Source organism: Platichthys flesus, chromosome 23 (genome assembly GCF_949316205.1).
Source record: "Platichthys flesus chromosome 23, fPlaFle2.1, whole genome shotgun sequence".
NCBI classification, from domain to species: domain Eukaryota; kingdom Metazoa; phylum Chordata; class Actinopteri; order Pleuronectiformes; family Pleuronectidae; genus Platichthys; species Platichthys flesus.
This window is the reverse complement of record NC_084967.1, coordinates 14,831,211-14,853,544: the sequence shown is the minus strand read 5'-3', so window position 1 is coordinate 14,853,544 and position 22,334 is coordinate 14,831,211. Positions and strand designations below refer to the sequence as shown.

Below are 22,334 nucleotides of genomic sequence, written 5' to 3'. Positions count from 1 at the left end.
CGAAGGGTCAAGTGCCGAATGGCCGGCCCCGGCTGTCCTCCATTCACATTCAACAATATCCCTCTGGAAAATACATCCAAAATAAAAGGATTATTTTTAGTGTTGTCGCTGCTCATTGATCGTGAGAGACTGCAGATGTGTTGTGGTGTGAGCTCCCGCTGTGAGGTCGACTGCTTCTCGTGTACAGCTCGACGTGTCCGAGGGCCGGCAGGTGACTCGGACATGAATTATGATTTATATTTGCACGGCTGGACATTTCTCGAACCCCACGTCCATTTGAGTGAAGCGACAGGGGAGCTTGACCTGAGCCTGCAGCGTCATCCTCCAGCTTCCACCAGGACAACTTGACAATACTTCAGCTGAGTCCGTCTGGAGTCGTTTCACAAAAAGAAATAAAAGAAATGCTACAGGGGTGTGAGGGTTATTCCAGGCAACAAGGTTACCATGGCCACTAAAACTACTTTGCTGAGTGATTGGATGCTTTGGGACTTAAAGCGCTGAAGACACAGAGGAAATGAGGCTGTGTCAAGTCGGAAATACAAAATTAATCACTAATTGCTTCTGGAAATCAAGAAGCTGCAGGAAACTCACAATAAATCGTCTCTGTTGAGAACAACTGAAGAAACTTTGAGGTCTATATTTCACTATACTTCTCAAATTCATCCTCTCATGAAGAGCCAACAATTCAGAAATACCTGTACATGGTTTCCACAATGATAATCTTATATATATAAATCAGTTTGCCTATGAAAACAGCCGATCTGACCCTTTCACTGATATGTGAATTTAGGTATGCCGATATATGTCAATATAAAACTTTTATTTTACAGAATAAACAATGCATTTATATTTGTATTTTCTCTAAACTTCTATTCAAGTTCTGTAAATGTGTTTTCTTTTTCATAAAGTTTATGATTAAACTGTGAGTTGTTTTACTCCCGCTGAGCATCTTTTTGTGCGATCGCTATCCGAATGCACTATGTTGATATTGGAATGAAATCAAGGAACCGGTATGTGCAAATTAAATATATCCCGGATGTCAGACATCGTGTAGAAACAGAATCCACATGTGACACAAAAGGCTTCTCTGATATTATGCCCTTGTTTTCTCAGGGATCAGTAAGTGACTGTTAAATCAAACCCCATCCTGCACTGGGCTGTGCTTCCTTCAGTCAGGAGGACAGACTCAGGGACACTCTGTTATATAACGACTTGTTGCACTGGATGATAAAGTCAAGACTCCTTCACAAGAGACACTGAACTGTTGTCTCTCACGTCATCAGCACGTCTCTACCGCCACCTGCTGGTGCTCTAAATACTGACACATGTTATTTCTGCTGTCACAGTTTTCATCCATATGTTTATATCCTCATCTGAATTCATATTGTTCTTCTGTCAGACTCCGAGTGTTGGTGCTGGGCGAGTGTGAAGATGAATTTAAAGTTTAAGACTTGCTACGGTTAAGTTACAAGTTAAAAAATAATGATTATATAATAATATTATATCGACTTTCTAATTAAATACACGTTTAACATCATAGATTATTCGTAATGTTATAATATTGTCCATATTAGAAATGGTTATTGCTAATACTACTTAATTGCTGATAGAATTGTTATTATCAGTTTTATTAAATAAATACTACAGATTGTGGTGTAATAATCTGGGTGATGTGGCCACCATATTTCATATTTATTATAAGATAATTATGAATTAATGACTTGTGGAGAAAGGGGGGAAATTAAATATATTCTTCCCACCCCTTTTATTTTGAAGCTCACGCGGGACTTCCGTTCCGGTTTACCGCTCTACCACGTCAGCTTGACTTCGCTCCTGCGCGTCTTTAAGTTTGGATGAAAACTCGAGTCTCGCTTTTATTTCAATGAGAAGTCGCTCGTGGACGATGACACTGCGTCAGACTCAGCTCCCCGCGGCCGCAGCGACGCGCTCCGGACGAATCCTCTAAAGTTTCCTGCGCAGAGACAAAAAACCGTGAGTTTCAAACAAGTTTCCGCCAAAAAAGTTTGTTTTTCCCCAACGCAGTTTTAACGGTTAGTTTAACGCTTGTTTTGGCGTCGCTAGCTTCACGTAACGCACTGTTAACGTGTTTGTGTTAGCTAACAACTCAACTCCTTTATATACCCTAAACTTTATTAATGTGAACCTAACACTTATTTAAACGTGTTTTTACACTTTGCTCAGAGTTTGTGGGAATTTAAGTTATTTTATATTCAACCCCCAAAATCCCCATATCTGATATCCTCATGTATTAAAGGTATTATTGTCATATACACGTTTGTTTTACTGTTCAAGAAAGGCAAAGACAATATACAGAGTACAAACCTCTTAATTTTCAGTTGTAGAGAAATGATTTGATTTTGAATTATTCTCAGATGTGGACATAATCGTTTAAATATCGTTTTTTATTTAACCAGAGATGTTCCCGATCTCTTTCTCTCCCTCCCGATATCGATACCTAGCCTTCTGCACTTTGGCCGATATCGAGTACTGCATTTGATAAATAGCCTGTACGATGTATTTTAACTGATATAGTTCTATTAGCTGTGTTTGGACGTAATGGCAGCTATCGTGGTTGTTTGGCCTGGTCCTTTGAGAAAGCACTTACAAAGAATGAATCAATAACAACTTGTTTAATTATCTAGTTTTGAAGTCACAACTGAAAAAGAAAACAAATTAATAAATCTACTATTTAAGCAACTGTCCCCATCCAACGTTTGACCTCATCCCCAAATGTTTTCTCACATGGACTCACTCGGACATTCTCCTGAGTTCTTACATGTGGAGGGGGGGGGGGCTGGCAGGAGAAACTCCTAAGAATGTCCACTGCAATTGGCTCGGACATTTGCTATTTCCAACACCCAGGATATTATCCGGAGTTCAGTGCTAGTTTGAAAACTTCTTAATACACTTCTAAACAAGTGGTATTGGATCAGAACTTGTATTCACGTACTAGCAGATCCCAGACCTGGTTATTTTCTACAGTATCTGAATCAAACCAGAGCTGAATCATGCGGCACGTGTCCGTTCAGGTCGAAGCCAAGAAGTGAATCATCGTGGGTTTGAGTCCCAGTATCTGCTTCTGCTCCAGAGTCGGCTTCTCTTTCTCTTTATCAGTCTCGGGCTCGTGCAGCTCTTTGTTTTGGTGAAACCACGGCAGCACCGAGTCGTTCAGGAACAACCTGGGTCCCGAGGCGCTGGCCGACCTGCTGGCAGCCGCCCACCCCTCAATCAGCTGGTGGGCTCCTGGCTTCCAGGCACAGAAAGTGGAAACAAAAGGATTTTATTACCCTCTCCGGTGAAATAACCATATTTGTATCCTGCGCCAGACTCACACAGCTAATGGTCCACAGCTCGGGGAATCCATGCTGGTGCTTATTTGCTTGCACAGCTATATTTAATGTTACAGTGGGAAAATGAGAATAATAAAACACTTAGTAAATAAATGTAATCTCCCGGCTGTAATCATCTTATTTCCTCCGGCTGCAGACGTGTGTTTGTACCAAACTCATCCTGCTGTAATATCACTTTTTAGATTTTAGTTTTCCACTAAATTTGACATTTGAGCACTTTTTCCCTTCTCGTGCACCTTTTTTATTCCTTGACATTTTACATTCCTGACATTCTTGGCCGAGGACTTCCCTGGCTGCTGTGTTTTGAGTGAAGGGAAGTGTCACTGGAAAGTCGTGCACTATACTGGGAGGTCCGCGCACTTCGGAAATTAGATTAAAACCGTTTTTTTTTTTTTTTTTTGCAGGAATATTATTAAAGATCAGGTTGAGCTGTAAGTTCCTCCCTAACTTGAAGGAAGGTCGATATCCCACTGCTTTTAGAGTTGGACGTTTGGAGCTGTTAGTGTGGTCGATACTGGGATCACTGGGAAGTGGCAGTTTTAGACTAAAAGAGGAAGATGTTTATTTCCATGAAAGTGCCAGGAAACGCTTCCTGACAGCAGAGTGAAGGTCTTCCTGAGTTTGGTTGATGCCTCCGTTTCAAGGCCTGTTTACATTTAGTGCTCATTCGTTTAAAACCCATTTAACTCTGCAGTATTTTTGAACATAACTAAGATTTCATGCTTTTATGGATGAATCTTTAAAACAAAAGTAGATCGGGCTGTTTTTCTTGGCGTCCTCTCGCCTCCTTTTCCATCATCCTCCCCGCTCCAGTGTGATTTTGTGACTATGATGTAGTCGGAGCCACGTGGAAAAAAAAACTGCAATAACCAGGGGATCAGTGTGGCAGAGCTGCCGTGTGAGTCTGGGAAAGACAAAGACTTGTTTGTGTAGTGTCTCCTTGCTGCCACTGCTGCAGTGAAGAAATAAAGCAGCAGTTTAAAGCCCGATCTGTTGTTTCTGTCAAACAGTCCGACCTCACGGCAGCTCAGACTAAAGGTCCACTTCTCCAGCTCTCAGGGGGATGTGTAAACAAAGGCCGGGTGTTTGACTGGAGGCTGCGTCTCACGTGTCACCGACTTCCAAAGGTCTCTGACTGGATTCATGTCAATTTTTACCTACTGTCATGTGCTTCTGAAACTGTGTGAGGTGACATGACGTGTCAGTTAAAGCGATCAGCTACCAATTAGATTCACTACTCGCTTCTAGGCTTCACTGACCGCCATCGTCACTCTTTGTAATTCCACTGATAGTTGATAAAGTTTTACTGATCTAATTTCAAATCAGATCAAAATACGAGGCACTGTGGTGTTTGAGGAGATTTTTTAATATGAACTTTTTGGGCCGTTTGCTCTAAATCCAATAAATGTCGACTGATATCTCAGCAACTTGGAAAAGCTCCGATTTCTTAATGAAAACACAGATGTGCAGTTGGCTGGATGCAGTAATGAGATCGGACTTTTAATATCAGGCACCATTGGCAAACTGTACATTGATCAAGTGCCACTGGAGGTTTAAGAGAAGAAGCATAGGAGAATTCAGTATATCACTTTAAATGTGTGCAGCAGAATTTCATTTTAACCCTGACAGCAGCTGTATTTAAAGCCTCTTCCAGATTATTGGAGGTTCACATCAGACGTTACTCGCTGTAACTCTAAACGCTCATTACTCCGACTAATTGTGAGACTGTGCCTCTCGGCTGCTGAACGCTCCTGCTGTTACTGCTATGAGTTCATCTGAAATACACATCTGCATCACAGCTGAAGCATGACTGTCTAAGGCAGCAGCAGAGTGTGTGTCTGTGTGTGTGTCAGGGTCATGTAATCCCTCCCTCTTCGAATGCAGTGGCCCTCCCCCTCTGTATCTTTTCCATACCATGTCCTCACCATCTGGTTAAAGTTAAAAACAAACTTGCATCATTCGAAAAATCAGGTTTCACTCTCGAACAGATTTGTCTAAAATGTGTAAATATTACTGAAGTCAGATATTTAATATTTAGTCCATTGATACCTTTTATTACAAGTTAGTTTGAGAGTTGTCCTGTGGGCGACTCTTTGTTGTTTTCATGTTGCCTGGGTTAGTGTTGACAATTAGAGAAAGAGCCTCATGTATTAAGTCCTGGCTGGATTCTGAGTGTGTGTGTAGGGGAGGGGGGTCACAAAGGTCGATGGAGATGCTGGTACCAGGCGTCAGTGTTTAGTTTTTTGGAGAACTAACCTGCTCAGGAATGTGTGTAGTGCTCACTCCTCCACGGTGGCGTCATCAATCATGATTACTTCACTCTTCATCACGTGGACCCTCGTCTGTGGGCTCCTCTCCTCAGGTTTTAAGTTTTAAATTGAACTCAACCTGCAGAAACCCTGTATGCATGATGGCTGAACAGGGCATATGATGGTTCACACTGGTTTATCCTCTCTTCCTGCCGTTTGTTGTTGTGAGCATTCACACTGAGATAGAAAACATTTGGATTCACCACAAACCTTTTGGAGAAGCTGGTAGTTTTCTCTCTCTGGGTGAAAGCAGCTGAGCAAATACAGCTTCCACCCTGTTGAGGGCGACTGATGCTTTTCCATCATTCTCCGGAAATACCTGTGGAGGAAAAACGAATTAGTAGTAAGACGTTGCATCTGTGGTTTCCCTCCACCCTGCAGGCCCCATGGGAACTGTAAAATACAATTGGAAAGCGAGTTGTTTTTATTTTTATATTTTCTTGAGTGGGGCCGTGTTTTGTCTTGGCCTTTAACTGGAGTGTGTGTATGTGCACGACCAGTATTCAGTTCATGATCTATTCTGATGTGTTGATGGAGCTCTGCAGGAGCGTGCATGTTGTTTGGAAAGAAACTTGCTCCAGTTTCTGTGGAATTAAGGCGACGGAGAACTTAAAGAACCCCTTGTGTTACTGCACCCCCCACCATTGGTTTAATTACCCTCCTCATGCCCGTTTCTTACCCTGCTAGGTGTGACTCTGTGACCCCAGAGAGGGAGGAAATTAGGTCTGCAGACCCTGCCCCCCCCCCCCCAGTCTCCCACCATGGGACGTCTGAACAAGAAGAGCCTCTGTTTTTATGCTGTTAGTTCTGGGTTTTAGCTGCTGCATCTGCACAACCTCCACACTGTCTTCAACCTCAGCAAATCAGATTCCATCTGAGGCGATTAGTGCTCGTTGCAAAGTGAAGCAGAGACATGTGACGGGTGTCACGTGGGAACCGTCCAACTTTGTTGTGGAAGTTTGAGATGCCAAACATGCCGAGGCTACGATCGCCTGAGACCCCTGGGAGAATGGTGTCATTATTCCAGACGGGGCTCGGCCCACAAGCAACCCATGATGGCTCCGCCGCCGGAAGTGAGGCCTGCTGGGTAAAAAAAAAAGCCCCTGGGATCACTTTGTTTTTTGTCTCTCAAGCAGCCGGGTTATTGTGACACAAAGTGCAGGGTTAATTTGATGCAGCAGCCGGGGAGAAGGAAGAATGTGAGCTGGTATCACAACATGATTAGTGATAACCCAGTTAAACGTTTCTCACATGGAAATGTGAAAAACATAGAAGCAGGCTTGGTAGTTTGAAAGTGATGCTTGCGTAGAAGTTAATAATGTGAACAATAAGAAATAAGAGGGAATAGAGTGACATCTGTTTTCAGTATTGAATGATGCCTTCACATTTACAACTCAGGAGCCCAAATATTCAGTTTACAGTACAAAGAAGGAACTTTCTTTGTTTTCTGTGAGTTTAATTTGACTATATTTAAGTATTTTCTTGTGTAGATTCCATAAATAAATACACAGTTTACTCGTTAAATTAGCAAAAAGCTCATCAGCCGAGAAAACCCTTTCATTCATTAGTTTGCTACTGGATCCGTGAGAACTCTCCGTTCTTTGACATATTGTCTTTGGCAGATTGTTTATGAATCTTCTTTCTCTTTTTCCCTCTCATCTCCTTCTTTTAAAAACCTGCCTCCTTCTCCTCTGCAGATTCATTGAAGCGAAGATGATGATGTCTGACGCCAGTGACATGTTGGCCGCTGCCCTGGAGCAGATGGATGGGATCATAGCAGGTAACCGCACTGCACACTCTGACTTGAAGACCTGGCCACAGCACTTGAGGGTGGTGGGCATGGTGTATACTGTGGGGTCCGGCCACATCTGGAAGTCATTTCATTGCAAGCTGGGAATTCTGCTTCCACCGGACGGCAGCAGAATGTGCCCCTTCTCTCTCTCCCTCCTGAAGCTTAATGCAATCCTCCTGAATATACATAAAAGTACAAAATGGTGCTGGATCCCTCGTCACTGGCTCCTTCTGCCCCAACCATGAGAGAAGAAAGTTTCCATTGTCCCAGCACTGACGGAAACTAATGATTATTCAAGCCCTGAGAGTTTGGAAGACAAACTCCTGCTCTGGAACTTTTGGCCACACGCTGTATGCTTGTGCTGCAGCAGATGAGCAGAGCAGCCTTCAGCGTCAGAGTCCCCTACTTTTCCACCGATGTGTGTAATTATAGCGCTGACCTTTCCAAGAGGAGCAGGGCGGCTGATCACATGATGCCCAGTCCCCCCACTGTTTCCACAGAAACCACAGCCATCATCAAGCCGCACTCCCTCGCTACCGTGTGCAGTCCCCTGATTGTTTGGATATTAATTCACTTAGCTCCGTCTCTTTGTTTACCACTGGACGTCTTCATCACGGCTGAGGTTCACATGACAGATGGTGTGAAGTGGTCCGGAGCACAAGATGAGAACACTGTGCTCTCGAGTTCAGTCAACACGCTCCGGCTGCTGCTGCTGCCAAGAATATCTGAAAAATGTGTTTTCAGCACATACAGAAGAAAATGTAATTGTCATTATTCAATTATATTTTCATATGATGCCTTATTTGATCATGTGCTCGCCCATTATGTCTGTGGAGAGAACCAACAAGTGCCTAAATATAGTTGTTGTGCTGTTGTTTTCCTTAAACTTTGTCTGGGTGGAGTCAAATTACAGATAAATTCAGCTCAGTGTCTTCAGAGTGAAACATTCAGAGCTATTTAGAAAACCAAATGTTCACTCAGTCCAAAATGCCTCTTAAATTAAAATATTAAAGTGGATTAAAAGGATTTAATATCAACTTTTAGTGTTTACATTGTTTTATTGACTCAAATCTATTAAAGAACTAAGATTTGCACAGTGTTGGCTGATGTTAATTCTTCTGTGCATCAGTAAGTGAGAACAAGCAGAGATGTTCAAATGCAAACACTTAAGTGTGCGTCTGTACCCATGTGTACTTACTGTGCGAATCAGGCTTCTGCATTCAATGATTTCTAAATCAAACACACATGTTCACTTGGTTTTATACATCTGAACAAATCCAGATGTCTTTGTTCATACACAGTTTCAGCTGTGAACTTTAACTTATATGTTTCTGACCTTTTTGTTAAACGACATCCAAACAACTCGGAGTTAAGAAGAAAGAAATAAACATACATTTGCCCAAATGACAAAATTTACAGCTTTGCCTCGTCCCCGTTTCTCCACCACAACCACAGATCAACCAGCCTCGGTCATAAATTCTTCTCGTTAGTCCTCGTCTGCCATTTTGTCTGTGAGAACCCAACACATTCGATTTTCATTATGACTTTCATACCACACTAATGAGAGACTATGATTCCACAGCATCACTGTTTTTATGATATTGTGAAACAGTCACTTTCTTCTGTCCGTGCTTCTCAAGGCTCCAAGGCGATGGATTACTCCAACGGGCTCTTCGACTGCCAGTCGCCCACCTCGCCCTTCATGGGGGGCCTCCGGGTGCTGCACCTCCTCGAGGACCTGCGGGCGGCCCTGGAGCTCATGGACAATGAGGAGAGGGACAACCTGCGCTGTCAGATCCCCGATTCCACCGCAGAGGGGTTGGCAGAGTGGCTGCACGGAGGAATGGTAATAATAAAGGGCTTTTTAGCTTTCTGGGTTTTTTACTTTTGAGTGTGTGGCTGCAGGAAAACTGATACAGCAAAATTACTGTCAAAGGAAAAGTTCTGGATTCGTCTCTTTCAAAATAAAACCAATAAGATTGTATTTACAGTACTGGATTGATATGTATTTGTAAGAGTAGTTCATTTAAAGTCTGTCCTCGCATACACAGATCATTCAAGAATTGATTGGGGATCTGATCACAAACCGAATGAAGGATAAAGTTTACACATACGCCTCCTATATGCATATTTACCTTTGTACTAAACATCTGGATATTGTGAATCTCAAACCTCCTCCTCCGCTTGTTTGAGTTTTCGGGTTTCATTCCACCTCCACTGTCTCCTGGAGGCTTTTTACTCTCCAGACCGGATTCTAATCAGACCTGGCCAAGACACATAAACTGATGCAATGATTTAAAAAAAATGGTTTCTCTGATTCTTCTTGTCATTCACCACGGAGGGCGAGCATCATCATAAATCTTAACAGTCGGATTTAATAGAAGGAGAAACTCACTTTTGAGTGCTCAGCAGGATAATGACCAGTATGTTTGCACAGTGCAGTTTTTCGACGTCACCTGGTTCGAGTTATTCTCTGATCTGCTCTGCATCTCTTGATCGTGTTCCATTGCCCATACAGTGACTGTGTTTATTGTACGAGTGCTGTTATGACGTGCCGTGGGAGTGATGAGACTTTCTATAGGAGTCCGGCTGAAAATACTTTCCATCGTCTTCTTAAACTCCGGGCTCTTGTTTTTCTTCCCTCACGCACTCGTCTCTCCATGTGTGATATTCGAGCGTGCAGTTTGCTTTTGATTCAATTTTTCAAATAACTTCCATGTGAGAACAGTGACTGACCCTCACATGCTTTTCTGTAAAAGTCAAATCTGTTTCCAGGGGGGGAAACCCTGTGAGTTCACTGTCACAAAGGTTAGAGGATGGAAGTTGTACAATATTCTAAGAGATCTATGATGCCCAAGGGTGAAGGGTTTTTAGTTTTGGCCTCTTTAGTCAGATTCGTATTTCAACATGACGGCTCGAGGCCTCCGATCTGCTTTGCTTTCACGAACTCTCTCAAATCAACTTGTGCTATTTCTGATTTCAGGCCAACGGACACGGATCAGACGCACTGAACCAAGATCGCCTGTCGCGGCTGGAGAGTGACAAAGAGTGTCTTATTCTCCAGGTAAACAAGTTTGTGTGATTAGCTCCGTCAAAGAGCCGAGACTTGTGTTTGTCTCAACATTTCAAAGAAATACTCTTATGAAATATGAACAAATGATTTGTGTGTAATGCTGATGTCAACCCACAGCGACACCATGTGACCCTTTTATAAAGAACTTAACATAGTTTCCTAATATCATTCAAACCTGCTGCATAGATTCAAACCATCTGGATTCCATTTAAATTCAGTTTAACCATATTAGCACATTTTTTTATATTATTGGGAGGAGGGAAAAAGTAGTTTTTCTGTATTTGGTTCCCAGTTAATTTGTGGTTTAATATGACGTTACGATAATTCAGAAATCTCTCATGTGACAGAAGTAGAATATACAAGGCTGATAATGAAAGATGTCTCCTCCCTGTGCAGGTTAGCGTTCTGACGGACCAGGTGGAGGTGCAGGGCGAAAAGATTCGAGACCTTGACTCTTGTCTTGACCATAACCGGGAGAAACTCAATGCTACTGAGGAGCTTCTTCAACTGGTAATGCTTCTAATCGGTCAATACTTCAAATAGGAGTTTTCTAGACATTCTGTGAATCTGTAAATATCCTCAAGTTTCCCTCTGGCTCTGCAGGAGCTGTTGAGCCGATCGGCGCTGGAGACCCAGAAGCTGGAGCTGATGACCGAGGTGTCGAGTCTGAAGCTGAAGCTGGCGACTGTGGAGCGAGACCACAGGGACCATGAGGTAGAGTGTCGCCTGTGAAATGGAGCAGAGATGGAGCTCAGTTTGCACCTGCACCTCGTCCCACTTGACATGTGTCTCTGAATCCTGGCGGCCGCCCAGTTATTGTTTTTGAGTCACAAAGGTTCGTCTCACTCGGCTGGACGACTCGGAGCTGTCATGTGGCGCAGGGTGAACTTCTTCAACGTTTACAAAAGAGGCTTAAACTCCTCGTGTGCTCCGGCAGCTGCTTCCTGCCCGAACCCCCCCCCAGCCAGCCACCCCCCCACCCTTCCATACCTCCCCTCTGTCCTCCCCCTCTCTAAAAGGCTGTGGGACTAACAGTTTCCATACATTCTGTCCACCAGCAGGAACATATACATTTGAAGAATATTATGTGGAATTTCCAGGCAGTAAAAAGCTTTTAGGGGATTTTTTTTTTCTGCAACTGTTCATAATTATTGTAGTTTCCATTGAGCCTCCATTATAGAAAGTTTACGTTAATCCCAAATGAGCAGTGCCGACCCCGATGTGATCGCTGTATTTATTTAAACATTAGAGCCTAATTGACTAAATAGAAAACTCAGTACATCCTGTCCGTGCCCCGTTGCAGTATATATGTGTTGGTGTCCATTTGTGATCATTATTAACTTCATATACACTCAATTATTTGTGTTTATTGAAAGATATATCGACAACAGACACTTCTGTCGTCTCAGGCTGGGTAAAAGCAACATACCTTTGTTCTTCCTGAACAGAAATGACAAACGTGTTTATCTGAGTATCAAGGAGAGTGTGATCAGATCACGAGTGGTCACAGGAGACATATTAGAGTTTGAAAAGAGGAAAGAATGTCTCAGGGCCGATGTTAACACCAGGTCTGAACGGGGCCTTTGACATAATTCTATAAATTAATGTGGGAATAACAGTGTGGCTTTAAATCCTCAAATGAATGAGTGTTAACTGGGATGAAAGTACATCTTAATATCTGTACTAATTGTCCTCCCACGCTGTAATGGACCATGACGCTTCTTATTTAGATTCTTCTCCATGAGCTTCTCAGATTCTCTCCAGTGGGACGTCCGTCTGAAAATAAAGTTTGGTGCCTTTGGCAGGAATTCTCTCAATCCCCCCCCCCCCCCTCTAACAAGTTTTATTATCAGACATCTCCCCCGCGCGGTCTCCACAAACCTCCCCCGGTGCCGGTTACTCTCCAAGTTCACTGGGTGATGGGAATTCTTTGCTCTTCCTCAGGGCCTGTACCAGGAAGTGACGGACCTGCGGTTCAGGGTGACTGACATGGAGAACGAGAAGCTGCAGTGTGAGAAGAAACTCAAAGTTACCAAAGTGAGTGTTTGTAGTTCACAGGTCAGAATCGATTATCGCCCCTTTTGGAAATGGTTCATTACTTATCGAAAACCTTGTGATTTCTTTCCCTTCAATCATTCCTCCCTGTTTCCATCCTCCCCCTCTCTCTCTCTCTCTCTGACTCTTTTGTATATTTAACATCTTCCCGCAATATGCTAACCTGTCAAGCGTCCCAAGTGGAACACTGAGCGGTTCACTGGAGCCGAGGTGAACAAGGTTTAATCTCCTGCTTGTCCTCTTCCTCTCTCGGGCCCTTAAGATCCTCTAAACCTTCCTCCACTGCTGCACTCTGCTTTCCTGACTCGCACCACACACTTGCTGTAAGTGCTTCAACCTGTAGTGACTCCAGATTTGTACCAGGTTCTAATTTACAATCACAACGTGTTCCTCCACTTGTGAAGGGGGAACTGGTACATCTCCTGGATTCCTGCAGAGACAGTTTGTGTCCGTGCTGTTCTCCAGTGTGTCCACTGTTCTGCATGCTGTACATTTTCTAGATTAGAAGACTAGAGTCTAAAACACAGATGTAGTGAATAGCGTGAGCCTGCACTGAATCTCACTATCACTCGTTGACACCACTCTGGAGTTGTCGAGCACCCAAGATGGAGAACTTTGAAAACACTGCAGGCCCAGTTTCAGATGGAAAAACTCCAGAGCTGTGTTGTATGAGTAGAAAGAAGCTGAGACGTTTAGAAATGGATGACACAGGCACCTGCATTTGCTGAAGGCAGACAAACTGCTTCCTGTTTACATTTACACACAAATGGTCACATGATTAGCATGTTCAGGTGTGTTAAGAATTTAACAACCAGAAATGTATGTATGTGTGTATATATCTCACAATCCCCCCTCCAGTGTATAAACAGAGAACAAGGGGTTAAAACAAATCACTGACCTACAAACTAATTCCTCCTAATGTCAGGTCAAAGGTCATTTCACTGATTATGCACATGACATTTCCTTCACTGCTCACAAGACGTTCTGTGAAACGTCTCTGAAGGAGCTCTGGGTTTGAGAGGAGTTCAGTGAGTCTGCAGAGGGACAGACACACAGGCTCCAGCTCTGTCGGCACAGTGATGCTTTGAGCTACGTGCTAACAGGCTAATATGCTGATGCTAAGGAGGTTTTATATTTGCCAGGTTCAGCTTAGTTTAGATAGTTAGCATTCGATTGTGTGCCAATCAGCACGAAACACAAAGTGCAGCTAAGGATGATGGGAATGGAAGTTGAGTTATTAGGGACATGTTCAAAATGTTAAGTTTGCATTTTCCTCATATACATAGTAATATCTAGGAAGTAAAATCCTAAGCAAGAAATTAAAGCCTAACTAAAACCCAGACTAAATTAATTCTGTCAGTCTGTCAGTGTCTGATTCACAAAGTGAGAGAGAGAGAGAGAGAGAGAGAGAGAGATTTAACATCTGTGGTCTGTTGCAGGACGAGCTGCAGCTTCTACAGAAGCAGCTGGACGAGCGAGAGCTGGAGCTGCGGAGGCTGAGGGACGAGGGCCGGCTGAAGGTGGAGGGAGGAGACGGAGGTGGGAGCTGCTTTTATTATCAATTGTCTGGAAGTTTCTTAAACTGTTTCATGCAGCTCAACTTTAATATTACACAAGGGGTTATGAAGATTAGAGAAATAGACATTTCACATTCCTATAACACCAACCCCCCTTCTCCAGGAGCTTTCATGAAGTAATATCTGTTTCTTACGTTCATCCCGAGTCCTCAGTTAATTATTTATTTTACTACCTAAAATCTCACAGACGCTCCAAACTCTTTTTCTTTTTACCTAAATCCTTGTCAGGGTTTCTGTGCAGAGACTTCACACAGACCACGTGACTGTTGTACTTCCACCCTCTGCTGTCTTTATCTTATCTTCTCGGATGCTGGAGGAATTCCATTTATTCAAAGCCGAGACTCGTATTCTGGTCTACGTCTAAAACACTGGACAGTTTAACCTGACGTCCTTCAGACACAGCATCAAACAAACGTCCTGATTTAATAATCTAACTGAAACCTCATATCATTATAAACTAAACTCAGTTAAGATGTGGACGAGGCTTTCGGGATATTGTGAATGAATAGAAATTGAAGAACAGATACTCATTAGCATTGAGGTTTGATTTAACTACAGTTTAACTGAGTTTACTGAACCAGGAGGCCACCGTGTCTCACATGTAATGTCCTCATCTTCTATGAATCTTTTGTTTTTATCAGGAACAACTAATACACTAAGGTCAAAATCTAAAGGGTTTGAACAAGACTCAGTTAGAAACTCTGTGTTTAGTTCTTCAGCACTTGTATTTGGGTACAGAAACGAGCTTTAACACTTCAGTAACATGTTATCACCTTATAAAGTAAAGTCTATTTACACATCCAGCAGATTGAGCATTAGTAGAATTAATTTGGAGTCAAAGCTTAATTGGAAAATTATTTATTTTCTAGCCGGCGATTAGAAAACTGAGACAGAACAAAATATATAAAAGCAGTTAAACAAACCTGATAACATCAAAACTTAAAGTTTACAAGAAAATGAACTTTGTTTGGGTTGAACTTCTGAGTGTTGGATGTTTTTAATTGTGCAGCATTTCTCATTAAAACCCACAGAAGTGACCGACCCACTGAGGTCGACCCACTGAGCAGCAGAGGCTTCATTATTTCTGTTTTGTTTATTATCTTGTGTCCAGAAACAGAAGTGCTGAAGGTGAGGAGGGTGTTGGAGACGCTGACGTCGGCCAACGATCAGAAGGTGAAGGGTCACGTGATGTGGTCGTAGCCCTGAGCAGCTGATTTGATCAAAACAGACTTTACTGTAATTCCATCATCTTTATTCTCAGGAGAGACGGATTAAAGAGCTGGAGGAGTCGCTGACTAAGTGCAAGGAAGTGCAGCAGCTCGATAAAGGTGTGTTTTAAATTTGACTCATCATCTAAACACTTACTAATTATTACATGTGCATTTATTTCTTTACCTCAGTATTCAACTCCTCTGTTTCTATTTCACTTTGTGTTGAGAAGTGGCCAAATGTTATATAAACATCTTTATTCTTGAGATCTCTGCCCGTAAATTATTTAATCGAGTACAAAACTATCGAATATTTAGCGTTTCCAGCTTCTTCAATGTGATAATTTGCAGCTTTTCTCTTTTTATATTTTCTTGTAAAGTAATAATTTGACCATTTAACTGTTAATTGGACAAAGCAAGACATTTGAAGAAGATACCTTGAGCTCTGGGGAACTGATCGCCTCTCTTCAGAGTTCTGCAGCATTTTAGACGAATAGCTTCATTCATTCCTTTTATAAAGTATATCGCAGATTATCAATAATAGAAAATACTTTGTGGTTCACTAGTTGTTTTGGTGCCAACTCACCTCTGACTAATATCAAAAATAAAAAACTTGAGAAAGAACATTTTGTTTCTGAGAAGATCATGTTTTCATATCCGGCTCATCTCCGGTAAACCATCTCTGAATATAATAAAATAAAGGAGATTAATGGTGAGACTCAAACTGTTTGTCTAAGTCTCCCCCACGTCCCAGCTGACCTACCTCTCTGTCCTCTCTCAGAGAACTTGAATGAAGACGACTATGATGATATCCCAGATGACCCCTCGGTTCCTGTGTCCATGGAGGTGGACCAGGTCACACTGGCGTTGGAGGGGGAGGCAGGAAGGAGCTTCGGCGAGGTAAACACAACCTCTGTCAAAACAATTCACACAGGATGAACCCCAGACTCTCCACTTCCTTTCAGAAGGAAAAAAACAAAACAACTCAATCCCAACCTCCCACTCTGAAAGTGTTTCTCTGTGGAATCCAGAGCTTCTGTTTAGGGTTTTTATTTGTTGGCCAAATGCTTTGCTTCCTGGAATAAAAATTAAAAATTAACCTTTTTTCTTTCTGTCTCTGCCTCTCGTCTCAGTCGGTTCCGTGTATCGCTGTGTTGTCTGAGATGAACGATCTGGACAGAGAGAGACAGCTACAGACACAAAGGTAAAACTCACCTGATGTCATATCTAATCATCGTTCACTTCATGTTGCTTTATTTAGAATAGAATATGAATTGACAGACTTTCTAAAGTTCACAGTCGGCCTTGAAAAGTTTATCACTGAAGAAGCAAAACTTTTCATTTTAGATTTTCATAGTATTTTGTTAATCAACAACTAAAAAGAGTTATTCTAGTCAGTGAAACTGAATAGTTCTCATTCCCTAAAGATCAATTTCAAGTTTTAATAAAACATTTCTGATTTTTAATTATTTTCTCTGCACGATCTGTTTAACCTCCATATTAGTCAGGGATGTAGCATCAAATTAAATTAAAAATGTCTATCTGTGGTAAGAACACGCTGGGAAATAAACAGGAAACTCAAACTAGCGATCTTCACCTTAAGAATCCTCACAACCCACAGGTTTGCTAATATATTTGATGTCGTCTCTTGATAATTGGGGCATTTTAATGTAATGTTCATTCTCCAGTGATCAGCTTAAAGATTTCACACATGCCTACATGACTCTCACACGAGGACTGATCACACAGGTTCAGTGGAGAAACCGTCTGAGTGAATCCTGCAACCTGTGTGAAAGTGGAACAGCTGATGTTCAGTGTGATTTATTCTATTTTGAAGCCGTCGCTTGTGGAGTCGACTAAATATTTTGTAGAAGTTTGTGTTGTGTTATGCAGTTATTTTAATTTGTAGTACAGTTGAACATGAAGTAAATATTAGATTTATTTCAAGTATTTGATTAAAGACTCTTGAGTCACATGTTCTTGACCTAATCTTCTTCTTGTTGTTTCAGTTTGACGGTGACCAGCAGCAGTGACCAGGTGAGACACAGACACGTTGAGTCTCCAGTCAGACAGTGACCTGATCAAATCACGTCTTCACCCAAAGCTCAAACATTCTATTGACCTTTTGAAAGTTGAGTGTAAACCATTCATGTGATTTCTGCTGGTTTCAAAGAAATCACATGAACCATCACATGTCCTGCACTTAGTCCTGCGCTGACACCTAGTGGTTGAATGGAGCAACTCAACTTTCACCCTCCTCTCTTTTCCTGCTTGGATTTAAAAGTGAAATCTTGTTTCCTTGGCTTCATCTTATCCTCCGTCCTGTACTTTTCCTCTCAGACGATAAACAGAGCAACTGGTTCCCTCCCCCCCAGTAAATCAAACCCCAGCAGTGAGCAGGCCTTTGGCTCCAAGAAGAGTCGCTCCTCTTTTGGTCGTGGATTCCTGAAGCTGCGAGGAGGGAAGCAGGCGGCCAGCACCTCCAACCTCGGTGAGCTCAGACAAACTGTTTTCATCCTCTTGTGTTATCGTCACATTCTGTTTTGTCATTTCAAAGTGTTTCACTGCTGATTCTGATGTTTCTTCCACGCCTCTGTAAATTGTGAAGATCGCACCCGGAGCTCCAGTGCCCCTGTGTTAGGTACAGTAGAGCAGAGTGGCCTTGTGGGCCTGCAGTATGGCTGCTCTGGATGATACAGCTGGATGCACCTGAGGGACCGACTCACACTGAAATATGATCATAAACATGTTTGATGAGAGACTGATGTTCTCACTAGAAGCTGCTATTTAGAGCTGACTGTAGAATTGAATTGGCGGTCACATGAATTTCCTAATTTCCCCAAACTGGAACTCATCTCTCCCACTATCCAGACACCAGCTCATCACACAGTCACTTTGTGCTCATGACCTCAGTGTCACTCTGTCCTCAGATGGATAAACCAATGTTTCCCAACCTTTTGTCTTTTCTTGTGACACCTCATCACGTTTTGAAATGAGCCTCAAGAAAAGTTGGGAATCCTAGTTGCTCTAGTTCCTTCTTGTCTGAAATCATCCAGTTGTCCCTGATCCACGACGTCAGAAACCATCTGCAATGAAGCCGCTGTGATCGAATTTGTCCGTGAAGCCGTGAGCCGTCTGTACTGGTTGTGTTCTGGTGATTAACTGGTTCTTTGCATGGCCGACCTCAGCTGTGATGTATTGAGACCTCTGTTCTGAGTGGTGGTGGTGGTGGTGGGATGTCAGCTCTCGTGTCATGTACATGAATAATGTTCATGTTATTATTTCTCCAGCTGAGACAGAACGTAAAGGCACAGATCACCTGGACTTGGCCGGGGCTCCTCCACAGAAATCCCACAATGCACCTCCCCTGCCGTCCTCACCGGAAACCAAGAAGAAGTCGAAAGGCTTCATGAAGTTCTTTGGCAGGTAACACCGGAGTGTTTCAGTAACCTCGAGGATTCTCTTTATATTCATCGTGTTTTTACTGTGATGTTGATTTGACTCCTGCAGGCTGAAGAGGAGTCACTCCACCTCCTTCAACCTGGACGAGGCAGCGGAGATGGAGTTCAGGAGGGGCGGAGTCAGAGCCACGGCCGGCCCCCGACTCGGGTGGTCGCGAGAAGCTAAACACAAGTAGGAGTCGACCAATAATTCACATCAGGCGTCTTTTCAAAACACTTCACAGGCGAGAACAAGAGTTAAGAGTTTATAGAAACAACGGGATTCTGGGAAATTTTGCTCTGTTATTGTTGTCACCATCTGGAACAAGATTATTTACAGACAGAAATATATTTATCTGCCGGTCGTTTACTTTTCTCCTTTGAGGGACTAGATGTTTTCTTGTAATCCCTCATTTTCCTCTCGTCCATGTTCTCTCCTCATCTCTGCTCAGTGCCGTCGATGTTCCGTTCTCCCGCTGGAGTAAAGAGGAAGTTTACGAGTGGCTGCACGAGCAAGGCCTCGGGTTGTACGCTGCTCAGGGTCAGAACTGGATCAGATCAGGACAAACGCTGCTGCAGGCGTCACAGCACGACGTGGAGAAGGTAGAGAGAGGCCTCCTGATCAGGCTGAAGTCTGAACCTCCAGAAACTCAGCGTTTGAATGTTTCTTCATGAAAGAGAGGAGATGTGATGCTCTGCTGGTTTCCTGTTTCCTCCTCTGATCAGGAGCTGGGCATCCGGCAGCCTCTCCACAGGAAGAAGCTGCAGCTGGCTCTACAGGCGCTCGGCTCCGATGAGGACGACCTGAAGGGCAAACTGGACCACAACTGGGTGACCAGTGAGTGTCCCATCATCCACAGCACCTGTTGCCTGTCAGCCACGTCCTTTTCATTCAGGTTCAACACCCTCTGTGATTCTGTTTCAGGATGGCTGGATGACATCGGCCTCCCGCAGTACAAGAGTCACTTCGATGAGGCTCGTGTTGACGGACGGATGCTGGACCACATGACCGTGGTGAGCCGCCGCCGCCGCCGCCTTCTCAAGCCCCGACCACAGGGGGGCGTGTCTGTGTGGTAACCGTGTGGTGTGTGTTCGCAGGAGGACTTGTTGTCTCTGAAGGTCGGCAGCGTCCTCCATCACCTCAGCATCAAACGAGCCATCCAGGTCCTCCGCCTCAACTCCTACGAAGCAAACTGCCTCAGGCGCCGGCCGTCGGACGAGGTATCACCACAGACACCACATCGTGATTCCAGTTTGAACACGTGTATTTGTACTTATTTAAAAATCTATGTTTTGATTCCCTCGTCCAGAACAACATGACTCCGGCTGAGATCTCCCAGTGGACGAACCACCGGGTGATGGAGTGGCTCCGGTCGGTGGACTTGGCCGAGTACGCTCCGAACCTGAGGGGCAGCGGCGTCCACGGAGGACTGATGGTGAGAGAGTCACAGGATCAGATCATCGTTGAGACAAAGTTAGGAATAATCGTCCCAACTAATTTGAAAAACCAAAAATAACTTCAGTGACCAAGAACAGAAAATTGGGACAATAGATCTGCTCTGTATTAGTTTATTGGTTTATTTAATTCTTTAATATTTATACATCAAACTTTCATCAGACACGATAAGTCCCAGATCAGCTGCATCATCGTCCTGATGTTTAAACAATCCAACATCTGAGATGAGTCAGAACCACAGTCTGAAGTTCTCTCACGTGATTCAAAAGACTTTCCTCCCTTCAGACCGATGAAGATGATGATGAAGATGATGATTCCTCTCATATCTCTTTCCTCTCCAGGTGCTGGAGCCGCGCTTCAACGTGGAAGCTCTCGCCCTCCTGCTCAACATCCCCCCCAACAAAACGCTGCTGAGACGCCACCTGGCCACACACTTCCACCTGCTCGTCGGCTCCGAGGCTCAGCGGCTCAAACAGGAATGTCTGGAAAACCCTGACTACACCGTGCTCACCGCCACCGCCAAGGTCAAGGTAACGAGTCCCCGTCTGCAACCGCGGCTGCTCTACCGTTCATTAAGCTGATGATTTTACAATAAGTGCATTCAAACCCAGAACAGCCAGACAAAGAATAAACGTCTTGAGCACGTGTCACTGTCTGTTTCGATCTCAGCCTCGCCGGATGTCATTCGGTGGGTTTGGAACTCTGAGGAGGAAACGTCAGGACGACAGCGAGGAGTACGTCTGCCCCATGAACGTGGAGATGCCCAAGAGCAGCAGCTTCCAGACGGGGGAGCGGCTCTACGAGGACCACCTGGAGCAGGTAGAGATCAACACTCCTGCTTGTGTCCTCTGCTGGACGTCTTCTTGACATGTGTCCCTGTGCGCTGTGTGGCAGATGGAGGACTCTGAGGGGACGGTGCGGCAGATCGGAGCGTTCTCCGAGGGAATCAACAACCTGACGGTGAGAGTCTGAGCTGCTGCAGCGAGTGGGCTGGAGAGCGGTGCACTGACCTGAGGCCTGTGTTTCAGAACATGCTGAAGGGCGACGGCTTCTTCCAGGAAACGTCCGCCTGTCATCCGGAGGCCGACGCAGCAGAAACACACGACAGCTCCGACGCCTGAAGACGAACTTTGGTTCAAAAGAACAATTCTGAGCCGACGTCATCGTCCTCAAACGTCCCAGATGAAAAATGTTCAGTCAGTCTCTGTGTCGTTGATATTTATTGAAGCTGTCAGTTATAATGCATGAACTTCAAATTCAAGGTTTGCATTAACGTGCCTGCATTTATTTGTTTTACTCTTGTAGTCAGTGAGATGAACTTTAAGATGTTTGTCTTATTTTAAAGAAATCTCACTCGAGTGTTTATGTCCACAGCTGCAGTCAAATGATTCTGTTGTGCTACGTTAACGTTTTAAAAGTTAATTCAAAGGACGTCAAACTGTTTAGATTTGTCTCCGTTCTTTTTAAAGAGCGTCGGGTTCGACGTGTTTTTAAAGTAGTTGTTTCCACTTGTCATCCAGGACACTGTTTAAACTTCAGCATCACACAGTGTTCAGGTTGAGACAAATCTGAAAACTCAAACTTTTTGTGTTCAGACATCACAACAACACGTTTTATAACATTGTGAGAAACTTGTATTTGCTTTCTCACCAGGAAACAAGTTAGAAAATTATAATTACTTGCGTCCGTGTCTAAAAAAAAATGCAGATTCAGCATCTAAAGGTCTTGAATATTGTTTAGTACTAAACTGTTTCAGTTCGTAAAATCACTGTTCACATTTGTAGTACAGATTAAACAGACTGGATAGATAAATATTTAGCTCTAATCTCCTGTAGCTTCATGTTTACCAGACGGACGTGAGAAGTTTTAATTTTCTAATCGACAAAGATATTCAACACGAAACTGTTCAAAACCGAAGTCTTTGTTTCTATCAAGAAATTCACCAAATGTTTTCTTCTTCTACGTTGTTTTTCAATTTTTGGTAATAAAAACGAAAAAAACGATTTTCTTTGTATTAACTCTTAACATCAATCACTACATATCCCATCATGCA

General features: G+C 43.4%; 1 protein-coding gene across 2 annotated transcripts; it reads left to right on the top strand.

Annotated features, from left to right (window-relative positions):
- The first annotated feature begins 1,834 nt into the window (after positions 1-1,834).
- LOC133948591 (liprin-beta-1-like) lies at positions 1,835-21,712 on the top strand. 2 transcript variants are annotated; one of them, XM_062382432.1, is made up of 26 exons: positions 1,835-1,992; positions 7,378-7,460; positions 9,113-9,318; positions 10,456-10,536; positions 10,942-11,055; positions 11,149-11,259; positions 12,490-12,582; positions 14,040-14,139; positions 15,289-15,350; positions 15,439-15,505; positions 16,167-16,285; positions 16,519-16,589; positions 17,395-17,422; positions 17,726-17,876; positions 17,994-18,026; positions 18,676-18,811; positions 18,896-19,018; positions 19,278-19,428; positions 19,552-19,663; positions 19,751-19,839; positions 19,924-20,046; positions 20,136-20,261; positions 20,623-20,811; positions 20,951-21,100; positions 21,176-21,241; positions 21,310-21,712. In XM_062382432.1, the coding sequence occupies exons 2-26, from the start codon at positions 7,394-7,396 to the stop codon at positions 21,400-21,402; spliced, it is 2,661 nt and encodes an 886-aa protein (XP_062238416.1). In that variant the 5' UTR covers positions 1,835-1,992; positions 7,378-7,393; the 3' UTR covers positions 21,403-21,712. The 2 variants fall into 2 exon arrangements, with proteins under 2 accessions (XP_062238416.1, XP_062238417.1); XM_062382433.1 differs by lacking the exon at positions 17,994-18,026 and having other exon boundaries at positions 1,836-1,992.
- Positions 21,713-22,334: the final 622 nt, after the last annotated feature.

Bases quoted from the DNA above. Each gene is read 5' to 3' on its own strand.
- LOC133948591 (XM_062382432.1), top strand. From the start codon at position 7,394: ATGATGATGTCTGACGCCAGTGACATGTTGGCCGCTGCCCTGGAGCAG. The intron at 16,286-16,518 runs GTAAACACAACC...CTCTCGTCTCAG, and splicing joins CAGGAAGGAGCTTCGGCGAG to TCGGTTCCGTGTATCGCTGT. The intron at 17,877-17,993 runs GTGAGCTCAGAC...TAAATTGTGAAG, and splicing joins GGCCAGCACCTCCAACCTCG to ATCGCACCCGGAGCTCCAGT.